Genomic DNA, 19,704 nt, shown 5'->3' on the forward strand with positions numbered 1-19,704 from the left:
AGATAAGAGGTACCATACATGATGCATCTCAACAACAGACATAGATGGGATAACAACAGACAGCAGATACGCCTGCTTGAGGGACCGCCAGGCACAAACCAGAAGTTCAACCCAGTAGAACTATTACCAGAAATATCACTGCTCTAGTAAGAATAACGGCATACACCGTAATACCACGAACGAGCACCTCTGGAAATCTAAAGATGAAAATGACCTCGCCCACCCCAACCTCGAGGAGTTCTTACTATTTAGAGACAGTTAAATATAGACCCAAATATAAACAGGAGGTGGACTGTGATAACAGCTACAACAGAACACAAGGCTCCAGGAGAGCAAAGCAAAAGAAGGGCAAATCTGGACCGGGTCAGAAGAATGTGTAAGCGGTGGGGAAGTCGTGCCCTGAAGGATAAGTGACTTTATTCTTGGCAAAGAAGAGGGGACTCGATCCAAGGAGAGTAACACGAGACTCTGGCTGGAGCCCAGGGGGTGCTGAGAGTGTGGTGGGAAGGGAAGGGTTAGCAGGGACTCAGGGGCTCGAGCAGAGAAGGGGAGAGATGCAAGCGCGTAGGGAGCAGTGCAACGAACGCCCGCTTAAACAGTCTGGATTTGATCAGCTCGGTGTGGGGAGTAACAGACTGGCCCATAGCTCTCAGCCTCCTGCAATCGCTCCCCAGCCCTGTTCTAAGTTCTAGATACGCAGATTTCTTTCAATTCCCCCTACCCTCGTGCTCTCTCTCCACCTGGGCCTTCGCACATACCATTTACTCTGCAGGAAACCCTCTTGCATTTGCTCATTCTATAAATACTTATTAAACACCCAGTGTTCACCAGGTGACGTGCAGGACGCTGGCGACATGGTGGTAAGACACCATCCCTGCTCTCACGGTCTTGTCCTCTCCTTCTTCCTCCTCCTCCCCCCGCCCCTGCCTCCACAGCCCCCATTCAGCATTTGGTTCTCTCTCACCCAGCCTTCACTTCTGAGGTCTGCCATCATTTGCTTTTAGAATCCTTCCCTGACGACCCATGACTAAGTCAGGGGCCCTTCCTAATGCACAGTCAGCTCAGCATCTGTGCCCATCCTTAGGCTGTGGTTGCCTGTTTACTGGTCTGCATGCCCCCCTCGACCGTGAGCTCAGAGGAGTAAAGGATGGTGCCAGCTGTGTTGAAATGGAGAGCCCCACGATCGAACTCAGTGCCTGGGATGCAGTAGGAGTTCAATAAGCGAAATGAAGAGTGGGATAGGTGATGGATAGTGGGCAGCTAAGGGGAACAGAGGTGTACGCCTCACTTAGATTAGGTGAATGTGAAACAAGAATCCGACTTAGTGTCTGGGGAAGAGCAACAAAGAAGTGGAATCTAGAGGAATTTCAGGAGAAGAGATCTTAGATATGGGGGAAATGGAAAGGAAGAGGAAGACAATGGGGTTCCTGGGCTGGTGGTGATTCGTTCAGGACAGGGGCTACAAGAAGAAAGGCACACTGGGGGAAGATGATGGGTTTGGGACTGGGTATACCAAGTTTCAGGTGAGGGTGGCAAAGCCAGGTGGAACTGGGTAGATGAGTCTAGACCTGAAGAAAGTTATTATCCAAGGCCAACCTGCCAAACACATAGCAGGAGCTCAGGGTGCTGAGCTGAACAAATGACCCAAAGGAGCGATCAGCACTGCTGAACTTCTCCACGGCACCCGCTGCGCGAACACTGCAAGCTCTCCCATTAAACTGTCTATACTCAGAAGGAAGTGGCACGCCTGCCTTACAGCTTTCCTGGAAGCCCTACAGGTAGCTTCCCTATAAGATGCTGCCAGCAGTCCTAGGTGATGATTGGTGGCATGAGGGAGTGATGGTGTATTTGTTCACTGGCTACTGACTTACGTGGACGCTAAGCCAGAGACAGATAGACAGCCACCTGGAAGTCAGAGGGTCCCCTTAGCCCTCAGTGTTGGCACAGTCATCCCCCTCTCCCACGAGCCGCGACCGGAGTCTTACGTATCAAGAATGAATGAAGATAAATCTGTATAACTGTCAGCTTGCATTTTTATCCACAGTAGAGAGATGGCTTAATTTTAGACATGGGTAACAATACCAAACAGATCAACATACTACATTTGCCCCAATGCATCACGTTTTCCACACATCTGTTATCTTTGTCTGGGCTGTTCCTTCTCCCTGGGATACTCCCCTGATACTTGGAGGTCCCTGAGTACCTGTTCTTCCTTTCAAACTCCCTTTGTCAGTCATCTCCTCCTCAAAGCCTTCTGTGAGCCCATCTTCATCCCTCCCTTTTCCTGCTAACTGGGCACCTCAAATGAAAAGCTAATCTACCACTTCCAGCGAAGCACTGGGTGATACAAATTCAAACACCTGGCTCCTTCTCTGCACCGCGAGGCCTCTGAGAACAGGAACCATCTTTTCATCGCCACCCCCAGTGCCCAGCAGAGAGCATGGCAAGTAATGGGTGCTCAAGAAACACTGGTACAACAGGGGACGAAAGCCAGCGCCCCTCCTTCCCTGTCACCGGTCACATTCGCATAAGAAGTAAAAGCAGCTGATGGCACGCTTGCATCAACGGTTCAGGGCCGGCGCTCTGCTCCAGGACATCTGGGTCAGAACCCTGGCTGCATTAATGACTGACCGAGTGACCGAAAGCATGTGACTTCAGCTCTCTATGCCTCAATTTCTTCCTTTCAATTCAGAAACAATAATGGTAAGTAAGCAGCAGTACACTGGGTAATTGTGACAATTACGTGACGTATATAAAGCACTTAGCAAACACCTGGCGTGGAATATTTCAACACATGCTAACAATCGGTGTGGTCTGAATGTTCGTTGCCTCCCACCCCAAATCCATAACCCCTAAGGTGATGATACCAGGAGGTATGGCCTTTGGGAGGTATTTTGGTCACTAGGGAAGAGTCCTCCTTCCTTATAAGGGGTTAGTGCCCTTATAAAAGAGGCCCTCTTGTTTTTTTGACCACATGAGAACACAGAGAGAAGTCTTCAGTCTGTAATCAGGAAGTTGGCCCCCAGCCAGAGTCAGGCCATGCTGGTGCCATGACCTTGGACTTCCCAGCCTCTAGAACTGAGGAAAAAAAATACATGTCTCTTGCTTATGAGCCACACGTTTGTGCTATTTTGTTATAGCTGCCTGAACGGACTAGGACAACTATTACCGACACTAACTTATGAAACTGTTCTTTTCTCCACTGCTTTTGCATCACTTTTCAAATAAAGTATTTTCAATTAATTCTTCCATTCACAGACAAAAAATGAGTTGAATGAATAAACACCCAACAAAGAGCTATCAAGCAGCAAGGAAGGCAGAAGAGGGATTTAGGCAATGAATGAGCTCAGAGTCCTCTCTTCAGGCAGCAATCAATCTGGCAGAGACAGAGAAAGAATACTAATAACCACATAAACGTTAGAACACCGGTGTCGCGCTGTAACGCTGGGCTACACACACGGCCGCAAAGTCTGGGAACGGCACAGCTCCCAGGGAGCCACCTGAAGACACTGACGTGGACGGTGAGTGAAGGTACTCCTGGAGCTGGAGAGTGAACAACTTGCACAACTGTACAGGACGGTTCCACAAGGAGGAACACACATGCCACTGGAGTATAAGGGTGGGAGAGACCACTTCTCACTAGTGGGGAATCTAGGAAGTGTCCATGGATGATGTGGCAAGTAACCCGGACCTCTGGATGCAAAAAGATGGAGGATAGAGGAAGGCATTCTGCAGGAGGTAACAGAATAAGGAAAGGAACAGAGGTAGAAAAGTCCACCATATGTCAGTGAAAGAACAATAGTCTTCTTTGAGTGGATCACACAATGTTTATTGAACACCTAGTGTATGCCTGGAATGGGGAGGGAAAAAAGAAGAGAGAGACAGTATTAACAACAAGAAGACAGCCAGACAAGGTTTGGGGAGCTCAGCAGGCAGCAGATTGAAGTTGTAATTCAGGAGGTTCATCTAGTTACCGAGCAGAAGATGAACCAGCGTGGGTAAGAGGAACAGGCTCTCAGAGGACGGTGCAAGCATTTTTTTTTTTTTTTGCAGTACGCGGGCCTCTCATTGTTGTGGCCTCTCCCGTTGCGGAGCACAGGCTCTGGACGCACAAGCTCAGCGGCCATGGCTCACGGGCCCAGCCGCTCCGCGGCATGTGGGATCTTCCCAGACCGGGGCACGAACCCGTGTCCCCTGCATCGGCAGGCGGACTCTCAACCACTGTGCCACCAGGGAAGCCCCGGTGCAAGCATTTGTATGAGGCTTTCCCCCTCTTCTGCATTCTTCCTCTGGTCTATTTAGAGCATCTCTCCAGAAGGGAGTGTAACTCCAGAAAGACACTGGGCTCCTCTTTAGGGGTAAACTAGGTGTTTGCATGGTCAAAGGGGTCAGTGAGCCTCATCAGCTTCCCTCATTAGACAACTAAGAAAACGCTTAATCAGAGGACACACAGTCCCCAGCTCAGGGGACCACCAGGACCCTGACAGTTCGCTGACCCCCTCAGTAATCCAATGCGGTCTAGCCAGCAGTAGCTCACGTCTCCTCGTGGGGAGGATGAACACCTGGAGGTGCTCTGCTAATAATGCTCCACCTTGGGAACCATCACAAGGATGTGGGTCCCGTCAACTGCACCTCCAGCGGCCACGAGGAAAGCATGGCCCAGACCACTTTTCATAGAGCCCCTGTGTAAGCCAGAATGTCGCCCTTGAGCTTTAACTTCTGAATCCGGCTGCCAACCAGATGGTCCCACTTCATATCCCATGGGCCCCTTGGAATCAAGACGACCCAATTACAACCCTCCTAACAAACAAAGAATGTCAGCTCCATGGGGACAGGGACCTGGTTGGTCATTCACTGGTGTATCCCACCCCCTGGAACAGTGCCTGGCATATTAAATAGGGGCTCGTGTTGTCCTCTCTTGGCCCCTTACACATGTCTGTCCTCCTGAATTCCCTGCTTGAGTGAACGGTGCACCATTCACCCACACTCACAAGCTAGAAATGGGACTGTCACCTGGGCTCCTTCCCCGCCCACGTCCCACACACCCAGTCAGCCGCAAGTCCCCAGAGGCAGCATTCGTCCCATGGTTGGGGCTCTGAAGCCAAACCGCCTGGCTGCTTCTTATCTAGGTCCTGTCACAAATGATGTGACCCTGAGCGAGCTTTTTAATCTTAGTCTCAGTTTCCAAATCTGTAAAATGGGGTTGATGTTGATGGCTCCCACCTCATAGTTACTGTCCGAGGAACTGAGTTAAAATATATAAGGGACTTAGAAGGGTGACTCACAGGCAGTAAGGACTTCACAAATATTAGCTACTATTATCCCAACTAACCTTCAGGAGCAGCTTATGAATATATTCACCCCCTTCTCTCCCTGATCTCTGAGCTTGCTCCCTCCAACAGCTCGTCCATCCTGTCAGCCCTGAACTCTCTAAAATGATCACATGATCCCCTGCTCACCATACAGCCTTCCGCCTGGAGCTAACCGGACCTTCAATGAGCTCCCCCTGTCCCCCTGTCCAGGCTCACGCCTCCCCACTCCCTCCTGCACTCCAGCCACTGTCCTCCGCAGACCTGCATGTGGCCACCTCTTATCCCTCCTTCAAGAAGAAACCGAAGTGTCACCTCTTCAAGGAAGCCCTCCATGGCTGCTCTACCCGAAATGTCCCTCTCCCTCCCCATCACTCCCCACCCCACTGCCCTGTTTGGTTTCTGTCTAGCACTGACTAGTATTAGAAATCTCCACCTTCATCGGCAGGTCTATCTCCACCCTCCACTAGAATGTGAGCTGTCTAGGGTAGAGATTCTCTCGTTTCACAAAGCACCTACTCTCTCGTTAACCCCCTCTACAGCCCCAGTGCCTAGAAAGTGCCTGGCCGTGAGTCAGGTCCAGGACTTGGCCACGTTCTCCCACAGGCTGTGTTCACGCTGTCGTGGCTTCCACAACCGCCTACACGTTGCCGCACTTCCTGCTTCCAGCCTTCTGTTCTCAACTTAGACGCCACGGCTCCAAGGAAGCCATTCCACAGAGTCAGATGCCCTTTCTCAGAGCCTCCCACTGATATCAGAGCTCAAAACTTAGATTTTTCTGACTGTTCCCTGTTAGATGGAGTCTCGGCCCTGGAAGCTACATTTTGTTGATGATCTTTTCCTCAGATTTTTAACAGTTCCTTGTAGATATAATCATCCAGTGATTGTTTATTGAAAGAATGAATGAACGGACAAATGAATAATTACCAAAGAGAACCAAATTCCCTCAGAGTGGACACAATTACCTGGAAATTAGGTGTAGAGGCACTTAAAAGAAAATGTGAGAGTAAATCTTTTAATTTGGGGTTAGGTGATGGTCTCTTAGATATGACATCTAAAGCTCAAACAACAAAAGAAAAACAGATAAACTGGTCTTCAAAATTACAAACTTTTGTGCTTCAGAAAACACCATCAAGAGAGTGAAAAAGACAGCCCCAGAATGGGAGGAAGTATCTGCAAAGCATATGTCTGATAAGGGACTTAAAACCAAGAATGTGTAAAGATCTTTTACAAAGACAAAGACAAGTTAGCAGGTTAAAAAAGGAGCAAAGGATCTGAATGGTCATTTCTTGGAGAAGATGTACAAATGCCAATAAGTCACTAGGGAAATGCAAATCAAAACTTAGACACCACTTCCCACCCACTAATGGCTAAAATAAAGAGACAGATGATAACAAGTGTTGGTAAAGATACGGAGATACTGGAACTCTCATTTGTTACTTGCGGAATTCTAAAATGACTGTAGCTGCTTTGGAAAACTGTTTTGCAGTTTCTCAGAAAATTGAGCAAAGTTACCATCGCTGAGTTATCCAGCAATTCCACTCCTCGTTATATATGAAAAAGTATGAAAACATATATTCACACAAAAGCCTGAACATGAACATCCAGAGTTACATTATTCATAATAGTCAAAAAGTAGAGACAACGCAAATGGCCACCAACTGACGAATAAACAAAATGCAGTACATGCATACAATGGAATATTACTAGGCAAGAAAAAGGAATGAAGTACGGACACGTGCTACAACATGGATGAACCTTGAAAACATTATGCTACGTAAGGAGAAGCCAGTCACAAAAGACCAGAGAGTACGTGATCCTGTTGATATGAAATGTCCAGAATAAACACATCCATAAAAACAGAAAGTAGACTAGTGGTTGCCAGGGGATGGAGGGAGGGGGAAATGGGGAGTGACTACTGATACGTATGGGTGTTTCTTTACAAGATGAAGAAAACGGTCTTATGTTAGATAGTGGTGACAGCTGCATAACTCTAACTGTACTAAAAACCACTTTTCAAGAGTGAATTTCATGGTATGTGATTTACATCCCAATGCTTACTTACTGGCCTGAGATGTGGAGTGATGGTCTGACCTATGAGTTTGGGAGAGGGATTGAGGCCTGGTCTGTGCAGCTGTCTCTGGGCTTCTTTCTTGGGGAACTGTGTTGTACAGTAAGTCATTTGCCCAGGTGGGGAAGGCCTGCAGTTGTCCCGGTTGGCTCAGACTGTAAGTAAACCCAATTCATGAGGCCAAAAAAGAACTCACAATTGAAAGAACATCCCACAGTTCAGGACTAACAGCAGCAGAGGTGATATTTCATTCTCCAGGTGTAACTTCTGAGCCTTATTTTGCAATTGGCTCCTAACTCAGGAAGGTAAAAATGTTTTAAAGATAGAGGCCTCCAATTCCCCAGATCAGCCAGAGGTGATGAGCCTCCATCCTACTCTCTGTTGTCCAGAGGTAAATTAGTAAGAGTTAGACAGATGTTAAGAACATATTTACACCAAAATGAGTTTCATAAACTGAAGACAGTAAGAACTCATTCAGAAGAATCACAAAAGGAATAATTTTCTTAATATACGATTCAATGTTATTTAATTTTACATCTAGATAACATCCGAAATAGTCTTTTATACCAGTCCACCAGTTACATATGCATTTTGGGAGCACTGCTTTAAGCCCATGAGAAAAGGCTTCTACCTGAACAGGCAAGCTTGAGTACACATCTTCAAATACAATGGGGTCCACTTGGCTGGGTTCAAGCCACACAGACACTAGGTCTGTTCTAATTCAGACCAGATCACACTTTTTTAACAAAGAAGGGAGGAAGTGCACGCTTCATCTTCAGCACAGTCTGCAGATTTTGCTCATAATGAGCAATGCTCCTGCTGCCTCTGGTTTCCTTAACTGCTCCCCTGTTCCAGGCTGGGATGCAATAAATATGGTAATACAAAGAGGCAAAGATGATTAAACCCTAGCTTCCTCCCTGCTTTTCCTTTCTTATTTTGTCAGGAATGTGCCACAGCCCCTGTAAGGCAACCCACGGTCTGTTTTTTATTAAAATGTACAAGGACAGCTGAGTTGAAATAATCCTTAATTATTAAGGTTACAATGGAATTGCAGTTTTAGAAAAAGAAAGAGCCTGTGACAGCAACTCGAATGCTCAGTGAATCTGTTACACTGAGAGATGTAAATGGAACTCACTGCAGAAAACCATAGCAGCCAGAATGAGGGTTTTTCAGTGTGAGTTCTTGGATTGGGGGAGGACAAGTGGCCTTGATAATGTGGGAAGAATCGAGGACAAGTCAGTATTCATGTCAGAAAAGCTCTCCAGGGGAGAAGAACAGAGCAAATCAAAGGCCTCATGGTGTCGTAAAAGCAGCATGGATTCCAGGGTTGGCCGGAGCCAAGGCTAGAGACCCAGGAGCATCACTTATTCACCTGTGACCTTGATCAAGCTATTTAACCTCTCTGAGCCTCCGTTTCCTCATCCATTTGTGGGAGTAACGGCATCCACTGTACAGGGCTGGGATGAAGGTCAAATACAATGACCTATCCTTGGCATCTGAACTGTACGAATTAATCCTTTTTGGTTTCACATATACATGCTTGACTAAATAGCATAGATCTTCTACCTGTTCACAGGTTCTACATGTCCTTGCTGTTTTTCTCCCTGAACTTTAGCGAGGTAAAATTGACAAATAAAAATTGTATATATTTAAGGTGTACATTAAATACTTTGAAAACACTAAAGGTGATATTTTTATACATGTATACATTGTGAAATCATCATCACAATCAAGCTAATGAACACACCCACTGCCTCACACAGTTACCATTTTCTTTTCTTTCCTCCATGCGATTTTCTTAAGTCTTACTAGAACACTAATGTCCAGGCCTTTAAAACCACTATCTATACTTATCACCTCAAAAATACATACCTGGGGGGGAATGAGGATGATAATGGAAACCACAGGAGTAATAATAATGTCTACAGGGTCACCCAAAATGATGAATGAAAATAAAAATAAGAAAATGATACTCAAAATGGTAACTTTTCAAGAGCTCAGACTCTGAAGCTAGACTGACTGGGTCCAACCCCGGCCCTGCCCCTCCTCTCTGTGACCCTGAGCCTTGACTTCACATACGGATCCTCAGTTTCATCATCTATAAAATGGGGATACCAGTAACCACACCCTGGAACTACATGAACATTCAATGCATTCATATCTGAAAAACACTCAGAACACAGCCTGATGCAGAATGAGAACTACCTTCCTATTTGTAAAATAAATAAAAGACAAATGTTTCACGTCGATTACCTCTTTTGATATTCACAACAGGGCTCTATGAGAGGCTGGGGGGCAAGGCAGAGCTCCAAGAAGTACAGTGACCTGCTGGTTCACCAGCTCACAGATGGAAAGTCCAGAATCAGAACGTACTTCTGGTTTCTCTTACTTAAATCCTAGGTTCCCTTCAAAATCTGGAAACTGCTTCTATAACAAGTTTAAGCCTGAATAAGCAATAAGACAATTAGAGGCAGACACTGGTCACGAAGATGCTGTTTTATCCTCTCTGTTCTTGAGGGGCACAAGTAAAGCTAAAAAAAAAAAAAAGGACGGGTGCGCGCATGCACACACACACACACACACACACACACCAGCTGTTTGACATGTTAAGTAAGGCAAATCACCCAGCTTCTTCCTGCCAACAGGGCTGTGGAGTAACAGTTAAGTAGATCGCCCCAGCAAACGAATATTAAATGTTTACAAGCTGGTCCACCTTCCTGCCCAGGAGGTAAGCACTTAGTGACTAAGTGAATATATATACTTTTTCCTCTGCTTACTAAAAGCTCAGTTTCCTTGAAGAGCAGCTATACTTCCCGGTTTACCTGCAACTGGGATTGGAGTCATAGGCATCCCCCCAACTTTTCTTTAAATAGTCTCCCATCTAGGTGACACAGACACATATTGTGTTATTTTCTACTAGGTAAACCTTTGCTCACATCTATTTTGTATTTATTTTTCTCATCCTCCTTTTTTCTTCATCATAGAGGGTGCAGAGTAAGATGACCAAAAATATATATAAAGAGAAAACAAAACCAAGATCATCTGTCTTTCTACCACCCCAGACACAATATACAAGAATTCCATTTTTCATGTATGTTTTGCTATTCTTTCACCCCCTGTAGTATTTCAACCATGTATATGTGTATCTGTATGCATGCCACACATGGGTGCATGTATTTATATAGTGGGACGATGTTATGCATGAGGTTTTTTTGTGTGTTCTGTTTTCTTTTTTTTTTTTTGTGGTACGCGGGCCTCTCACTCTTGTGGCCTCTCCCGTTGCGGAGCACAGGCTCCGGACGCGCAGGCTCAGCGACCATGGCTCACGGGCCCAGCCGCTCCGTGGCATGTGGGATCTTCCCGGACCAGGGAACGAACCCGTGTCCCCTGCATCGGCAGGCGGACTCTCAACCACTGCGCCACCAGGGAAGCCCTACGCATGAGTTTTTGAACTGTGTTGTCACTCACCTTATATCATAAAATATCACTTGTCCATGTTATGACATACTTTTTACAACCAACTAAGAATATGGTTTACTATAAGAGGACATTCCATTATTTAGACTTATTGTTTAAGTGTTATTTGAATTTTTATGACTGTAAGCAATATTTTGCAAAAACTTTTTTCTGTAATTAGGATTATCCTTTTAAGACAGACTCCCTAAAGCAGTCATAGGGTAAATGTCTTGGTCATAATACTACGAACTTTCTTTCTAAAAGGTTATAGCAATTTTTTAGTGCAAGCATCAGCATATAAGAGTGCCCATAATACTTTTACTATCTTTTAAAATATACTGTGCCCACTGTCACTAAGCATGCTGCAGAAGCAAAACTGATTTGATGTGACGAAGCAAACCTTACATGAAATTTTGCTAAAAATCTTGTCTGGAAAATAAATCTAATTACTGTAATTAACAGTGAAAGCCAAAAGAAGCATCCTGAACCACTATATTATTAACATTAGGAAGGTACTCCGTTTGTCAAAGTATTTTATAATCAAGTACTAGTTAATCCTCACACTGTGCTTTGGAAACAATGAAGCTATTTATAGCTGGACTTTCTGAGCTGAATGTCTTTCAAAGGTCCTTTTGTCTTGATATCTCAAATCATTGTCACCAGCATATCAATTCACAGAATAATTCTCATCTGTAGAATTTCAAGGATGGGAGGGACTTAATTGGCTATTCGGTCCAAAGGGATCAAGCAGTCACTGATGTGGGGTGTAGAATGTTCATACCACATACTGAGAATTTACTTTCTTCTCAAGTCCCCATGCCTCCATGAAAGTATGGCATGCCATCAGCAGCTGATAATAAAACTACTGCTATGTTTTTAAATTTATTTATTATTTTATTTATTTATTTTTGGCTGCGTTGGGTCTTCGTTGCTGCGCACAGGCTTTCTCTAGTTGCGGTGAGCAGGGGCTACTCTTCGTTGCGCTGCGCGGGCTTCTCATTGCAGTGGCTTCTCTTGTTGTGGAGCGTGGGCTCTAGGTGCGCGGGCTGCCGTAGTTGTGGCATGCGGGCTCAGTAGTTGCGGCGCACGGGCTTAGTTGCTCCGCGGCATGTGGGATCTTCCCGGTTCAGGGCTCGAACCCGTGTCCCCTGCATTGGCAGGTGGATTCTTAACCACTGCGCCACCAGGGAAGCCCCCTACTGCTATTTTTAAATTTAACATCTTTGTGCTTCAGCTACTGTAGAAGTAAAAGTTTATACTCAACAGGATTCTTACGATTTCAACAACTATTGGAATTATTTAGGTTTTATGACCTTAAAGGTGCCATAATTGAGAAAGAGCACAATGACCTGGAATCGTGCAAACACTCTTCTCTAAAGAATGGGCTTTTTCCTTTCAATCAGGGAGGGACCCGAGGTCTTTAGTGGAGACAAGGAATAAACACATAAAGGCTGAGAACCACTCATCTGATTCAATGCGTAGCCTACAGAATGCCTGGTTTCAAGGGGCAGATGAAGGCTGCAGAACCGTGAGTCCCCAAGGTGCACAGAAGCTGTGGTGTTGGGAAAGGGCCCCTCTTCGTTCGGCGTTCCCACCTCCTCCTCAGATGTACAACTGAAATCACAGTGGCGACCGGACAGAGCTACAAGGAGGACCTGAGCACCCCTAGTAGTAACTGATCCCGGAATGTATTTGTCGGTTGTTCACCTCTCCCTGCTCCAGGAGGCAGTGAATCTGATGCTTTGCTAACCTGCCAGCTGACTGCAGGAAGGCTGGGGGCCCTGCAAGAACCAGCCACGTGAGTTCAGTACAAACAGCTGAGCTAAGAAGTGTTGTTTTCAACCAAGTCAGTTTTGGGGTGAACTGATTCCTAGCAAAAGCTAACCGATATACAAACTAAAGTCTCAAGAGCGAGATGATGTGCTGAACATCACTGAGCTACACGGCGGCCGGAATGTGAAGTCGAACTAAATCTGGGCTAGTAAGTAACTGGTTGAATTAACGCTCTTCAGGTTATTCATTAATGCAGTCTCCTAGGTTCACTTATTAAACAAGTCAACACTTACTGAGCATATAATACATGTTAAGTACTCTGCTGAGATACTGGGAAAACAGGAAGAATAAGGCACGGCGTCTGTCTCCAGAAGCCCCAGATTCTACTACAGGAGATATAACATGAATATATAAATAAATTACAATGTAATAAATATAATGATAGAAAGATACACAGGGTATTATGGGCTGGTAGAAGGGGAGCCCCGACCCAGGCTTCCGGTTAGAAATGATACCTACACAAAAGCTTCAAGGATAGGAGTTTGCCAGACTGGGGTGCAGAGAGAGGCGGGGGGGGGGGGAGAAACGGGCAGAGAGAGCAGCAAGAGGAAAACAACAGGCAGGGCGCACCTTGGAGAGGGTGGGGACCTACCAGCACATCAGTGCTACTGGAGCGTGAAGAAACAGCGAGGAGAAAGAGAACACTGCTGAGGATGACATCACATCCCGGATGGTCTGTGTGCCACAGTAAAGAGATTCAATTCTCTTCCCTCGACAAGGAGAAGCTAAGGAAAGGTTTTAGGAAATCAGATTTGCATGCCTGAAATATCATTCTGACATTAGGGAGAATAGGTCAGGGAGACAGAAAGCACAGCTGAGAGTACATGTAGACATGAACTATGACAGTCACAGTGGGGATGGAGGGGAAGGGGTGGAAATGAAAATTACTTAGGAAGGAGGACCTCAAGGCATCAGTGATAGATGGGCTGGTTGGGGGACTGAGAGAGGAAGAGGACACAAGATGAATCCCACTTTCCTGCAGGGTGGGTATGTCTTGGGTGTCCACCAACTCTCTCACCTCCATTTATGCTGTTGACAGATCTGGGTGTAAACCTTTACATGGATCGCTGTTCAATTAAACTGTGGGAGCTCTTCATGACTGTTCCTACTGCTAAGACCCTTCTGCATCCTGCCGTGGTTATCTGATACATTTCCATGCTGTGCACTGCAGCTACGGGTGAGCTTCGTCCAAACCCTTGGTAAGAAAGCAAGTTAGAGCAGAGCCTAAGGACACTGGCTGCAGCTGTAGGCCCAATTCTGGATACACTGAACATAACTAGATATCAATCAAAATAGTGAGGGGACAGAAGAAAAGTGCCATGAAAAAGCATTATGAAAGCAAATGGCCGGAGCTTAACTTGGAGAACAGAGGACTCAGGAGGGACTGTCATTTCCAGGTGGAAGAGGAATCCATTCTTTGTATGACTGTCTCCATGGTGATGCACTAGCACCAATGGACTTCATCACACAATCTACCAGTTGGAAAAGTTCAGTTTGATATAAGGCAGGACTGTCTAATGGTCAGAAACACCCAGAGGTGGGATGGGCTACACTGGAATAGAATAAGCATCCTGTATTAGCTTGCTAGAACTGCCATAACGAAATGCCACAAACTTGTGTGCCTTAAACAACTGGAATTTATTTTCTCTAGTTCTGAAGGTTAGGAGTCCAAAATCAAGGTGTCAGCAGGGTTGGTTTCTTCTAAGGTTTCTCCCCTTGGCTTGTAAATGGCTGTCCCTCTGTCCTCATCTTCTCTTCTTATAAAAACCTCAGTCATACTGGATTAGGGCCTACCTATATGATCTCATTTTAACTTAATTACCTCTTGAAAGGCCCTATCTCCAAATACAATCACATTCTGACGCCCTGGAGTTTGGGATTCAAACAGATAAAATTTAGGGGGACACAGTTCAGACCATAACGCAACTTGTCAACAGGGAAGTGTAAGTGGAGGTATGGTGAGTGTCAGGTAGGGGAAGGCAATGAAGAAACTGAAGTAGCAAATCTGGAGTGTCCTTGAAGGTCCCTTAAGGTCTAAGAGCTACAATTCTAAACATTGCGAGAGGGTCCCTCATCACTGCTGTTAAACATTATTAACATGATAATCTCCCCGGGGTTTCAGACAATAATTACATTTTCACGGCAGCTTAAATGATTGATGAGAAATGTTGCTTTTATTTAACCCTTCCTGGAGGAAAGGCACAGGCTGACAGCTACACACGTGAGCCCGCAGAGGACAACAGTCACGCTTACCTGTGAAACAGGACAGACTTCACCAAGGTGACAACATCCCGGCTGGCGTTGTATCCGGCACAGACAATGGCAACGTGGATTGTCTGGGAAGCAAAGAAAGCAGGGGGAGCAGTTAGATGGAGGAAGAAGACTTTGCTGGTGCTCTGGACCGCACGAAAAAGTGCCCTTATTTCTTGCTGGGATCATTGGGACACAAAAAGCATTGGCGGCAGCTGTGAAGAATAACTCGAGACAGTTTTATGAAGGCCTTTTTAATCGGTTTATGGAGCTATCATCATTTGGAAACCATTAAGGCTCTTTTCAATTACATTTTGGGGACAAGAGAAATGGCAACTGGCTTGAACAGGTAAACAGTGAGTCCCGTGCCCCCATGTCTGCAGACTGTGACAACTGGTAACAAGAGAAGAGAAAGTAATACGCCCTGAAAGGATGAACTGACAATCGGGGATCTCAGACAGAGACGTGGTGGCTCAGAGTTTGGGAAACGTTCTCATGAGATGTCTCAGGTCAGGGGTAACCTGATAACAGAGCAAAGGGACCAACAAACACCTATGGGTCCCAGCTGGGATGCCATTCAAGGAACTGAAGACTGGCAGAATCAATGGGACGAGGATGGGTCATCTCATCCAAGCACTCGAGAGCATGGGCCCCAGTCTGTCCATTAACCAATCACTGTAACATGAGGGGCATGACACGTGTCCTGCAGGATGTCACGGAAGGGAACTATGCCACGTGCAGAAATACAGCACACTGCAGTCCACTCATGACAAAAACGTCCTCAAGAGCTAAGCTTCCCAAACGGGGTGACTTGGCACCTTGGTGTGCCGTGAAATGAATGACAGGCGATGAAGACACTCATCTCTTCAAGTGAGGTCTCCAGGCTCCCAGGCAGGTCTACCCCTCAGGCTTGGCTGCCCTCTGCTGCCAGCAACTTTTCCTGTTCACCTCCTTGTACCATACAATTATCCTCCTCAGTGGGAGCCACACTTGACAAAGACTGGAAAGTACTGCCCTAGGGCATCCCCTTTAGGAAGCTGCCCAGCCTCTCTCGGAACAGCTGGAAGAAACGGGGCGTTCCTGCCTCTCCATGTTGTCCTTTTACCAAAGCACAGCCTCCCTCGAATTGAAACCTGCCTACTAACACCCACTCCAGCCCTGCTCTGTCCTGGGAGTACTACAGAACCAATATGTCCCCCAGGGCACCCAATACTGAAATTCGAGGGAGAGGTCTTGATAGGTGCCTCTTTGTTTCCAGAACCACACACATGGCCCTTCCTCCCAGGGCACGGCTCCCAGACTCCCTGCTATCCTCATGAGCCACTTCCAACGGCAGTGCAGTTCTGACGTCCTGGTCACTGCCACACGGGCTTCCCCAGACCTACCTTCAGCACCGTGCCTCCTGACATCACCAGGGGAAGTTTAACCACCTCGAGGATAAACCAGCCAAGAGCCTGGAATGCACTTCCAAGACCGCTTCAACTCCAGTGAGCGTCACTGCACCTTGGCCACCCACTCTCAATGCCAGGAGCTGAACCTCAGCGTCACCCAGATCCTCATTTCGAGAAATCCTGAAATCACGGGTTCACCCGCAGCTGTGGGATTCTCAGAGCCTCTCACCCCTGCACCTGCCCCTCTCCCCGTCCTGAAGAACCCCATTCCGCCCTGTGTACCAGGCCCTACCCTGTCTGACCCATCTTCTGTGCCCTTGGCTCCCTGACATGTTCAACCCCACACTCAATACACAAACCCCGACTCCTGGATCAGGGCTACAGGGTCCCTCCTCCAGACTTATACCTGGGGATCAAGAAGGAGGACAAGGGAAGATAAAGGAGACGAATAATCACCACACTAAGAGCTAATATTTATTGAGCAAATTATTACACTCCAGGTACTGTACTTAGCACACAGATTGCCAGATTTAGTTGTACAAGGCAAGTACAGTGTTACTATTTCAGTATTATAGATCAAGAAACAGGCTGAGAGATGGGATTTGAATTCTGCAAAAGAGATTCCTCACCCTGCTGGTGGTACATCAGCAACACACAAAAGATTTAAAAAATACACCCTGTGCCCCGGCCCCATCTCAGACCAATTAACAATCTCCTATGCCCAAGATCTTAAAATACCCTACTGGGAGCGGTAGTTCTCAACAGGGGCTAATTTACTCCCCTCTGCCTCCCCCAGAATGGGCGTCCATCTCTGGACTCATTTTTGGTTGTCACTCCTGGGGTGACATCCAGGGCTACTGGCATCCGGTGGGTGGCGGCCAGGGATGCCGTTCAACACCCTACAATGCACAGGAGGCCACCAAGACAATGATGCTGTGCAAAAGGTCCAGGTTCTCGGGATGGGGAGGGGGTGGGAGAGGCTAAGATCTCACGGGGCACCAAAGCCACCTTTCTCAAACTCATTTCTGCACGTCTCAACTTCTCCACCTGTAAAATGATGACAGCCCCGCTTATCTCCGGATAATATCTCCAAAAGACTCGGAATCAAAGCCTGTAATGTGGATGCAACTGTCACAGTTTAAATCATGAAGGAAACGGATAGGGAAACGCCTGCACAGAGGAGACGTAACCAGGGCGGGGATGAGAATGGTAAAAGCATGCTGAATCAGGCTCTTTGGAATTGCAAATACTTAAACACCTGGCCTCCGCGAGATGTCAAACTCTGTCTTGGCTTCAGGGTTCAGGGACGTTTTCAAATGGGCCCATTAAATGTAAGCACGAGCGTGCACATTCTCAAACATTTTACATAATTTTCCAATCTCTTTAGTTTCATCCAGTACACCTGCCACCATGAATAAATTCATCCTCTGGAGCCGCTGCGGCAGAGCGCTGCTACCCAGGAAAGCAGAAAATTGGAGTGTCACGAACACGCGCTGGGAAGAGTTCGGGGTGGTCCCAAATTTTGTGGGTGCAGAAGCGAATGGCAGGAGTGAGGCAGGGCTTGGGGTAGGAGCGGAGACAGTCCGGGAACAGGGATGAAGGTTCCTTGAAAGAGCAGGGGTGCACACATGGTCCTACCGTGAGAACTTTCTGGTCTGAAGCTGTGAAGTCCAGGTTTTCATGTTTCTCAATGTGGTGGCTTAAAGATGGTCACAGATACATGGACATTCCGACTCCCAAAGGGAAGGGTCTAAACATCAGATTCTGTGACCACTGGTCCACTTCTGCCCTATACTTGGTAGGTGTCATACTTGCCTTTATTGGTCAAAGTCTGCAAGTAGTGTGACGATGCTCTTCTTTGCTCCTCTAGGCTCACTCTCTGCGCTTCTCCAACTGGCTCTGTGCCCCAAGAGCCTGATTGTTTTAGACCGAATTAACTGGGTTCCTCCTGCTTCTGGTTCCTGGTTGAGTTTGGTCAATGGGAGACCCTAGTGGGAGTCCAAAGGCCCCCCTCTTTATGTCCACTTCTTGCTACCCAGCAAGGCCCCCACAGGGCCTCCTGCCTGCACCTCTCGGGCCCAGGGGTCGTAGTGACTCCCTCGTGGGAGCTGTACCACCCTCGCTGGTTCCCCTTAACCCTGCATTAAACCCTCTCCACCTCTTTTGTGAGCGTCCCCCTGTTTCCTGCCAAGACCAGGCCAAATTCCAGTGATCCTCCCTCAGCACCCCATTTGTCCTGGTGGCTGAAGGGAACCACAGATGATTTTGGAGTATCCACAGATATATCACCGATATATCTAAAATAAAACAAGCAGGAGAGCAACTTGAGAATGGATAAATTGTAGTTAGAAATTTTAAGGCACTCTGGAATTCCCTGGCAGTCCAGCGGTTAGGACTCAGTGTTTTCGCTGCCGGGGCCGGGGTTTGATCCCTGGTCAGGGAACTAAGATCCCACAAGCCGTGTGGCACGGCCAAAAAAAAAAAAATTTACTTAAAACAAAATTTTACGGCTCTATACAAAATTCTCAGACACAGGGACCACAAGGCTCTTTCTAAGGAAGCCAGGAAAGCTTCCTGCTCGCTTACAGTGCTGCAACCTGCACCCAAAGATACAGGTTAGAGTGCCAGAGCTAGGCTCTCATTCCTGATGCCGCTGGGGTCAAGTGAGTGACCTGTACTTTTAGGGCCTGCAGGAAGAATTCAGACATGAGCAGAGTGTTTTTGGAGACTGATGTGCCAGGCACCGTGCTGGGCTCAAAGGATCAAAACGTCAATCAGCCTTCATCCCCCGGGTCAAGTGAAGAGAGAGGAAGAGCCAACCAGACAACCCCAGCAGGGACTGCAGAGGCTTCTGTGGTGGCAAGCTCGGCGTCCCTGCCCCTAGAGTAGCCAGCAGCATCCCAGACCGAGCAGAGGCAGGGAGAGCTTCCAGGAAGAGAGGGCATTCTAGTAATGAGACCAGGACAATACTCACTGCGGCTATTCAAGGTTAGCAGGGATTTATAACTGTGTGCTTGCCAGTCTCCATGTAACCCGAAAGAGAACTGCCCCCCAACAGGAAGAAATCCCCACAGGGCAGAACTAATCAACACTCCAGCCAGCCACGTGTCTACCAGCAACCCCATGAGCAGCGACCCTGAAGGCCAGGCATTCTGCCTGGGGGCACAACGCAGTGAAAGCATCTCATAACCGGGAGCCTTTGGGAGTGGGAGGGGAAACCTATTTAAACACTGGCATACATGCGGAGGGGCTGGGGGAGTCAGGCTCGGCCCAGATTCTGGACGGCAGCTGCTGGAACAGGGGGTGGAGAGGCAGGACCTCCCAGAGGACAGATGCTCCCATGGCAGCCAGGGAGAGGCACACAGCTGGCGACAGAGGCAGGAGCCAGTTAGCT

At 47.2% G+C, this 19,704-nt stretch overlaps 1 protein-coding gene across 1 annotated transcript in view; it reads right to left on the minus strand.

Annotated features, from left to right (window-relative positions):
• The window catches only part of LARGE1 (LARGE xylosyl- and glucuronyltransferase 1), a gene marked incomplete at its 3' end in the record, with an annotated part of 588,892 nt that overhangs the window by 283,919 nt on the left and 285,269 nt on the right, over positions 1-19,704 (minus strand). Inside the window, exon 4 of the mRNA XM_082850531.1 lies at positions 14,923-15,005. Within this exon, the coding sequence (XP_082706657.1) occupies positions 14,923-15,005 (83 nt within the window). The remainder of the gene's footprint in view (positions 1-14,922; positions 15,006-19,704) is intronic.

The sequence above is a fragment of the Leucopleurus acutus genome (assembly GCF_964270905.1).
Source record: "Leucopleurus acutus genome assembly, chromosome: 11".
Classification (NCBI taxonomy): domain Eukaryota; kingdom Metazoa; phylum Chordata; class Mammalia; order Artiodactyla; family Delphinidae; genus Leucopleurus; species Leucopleurus acutus.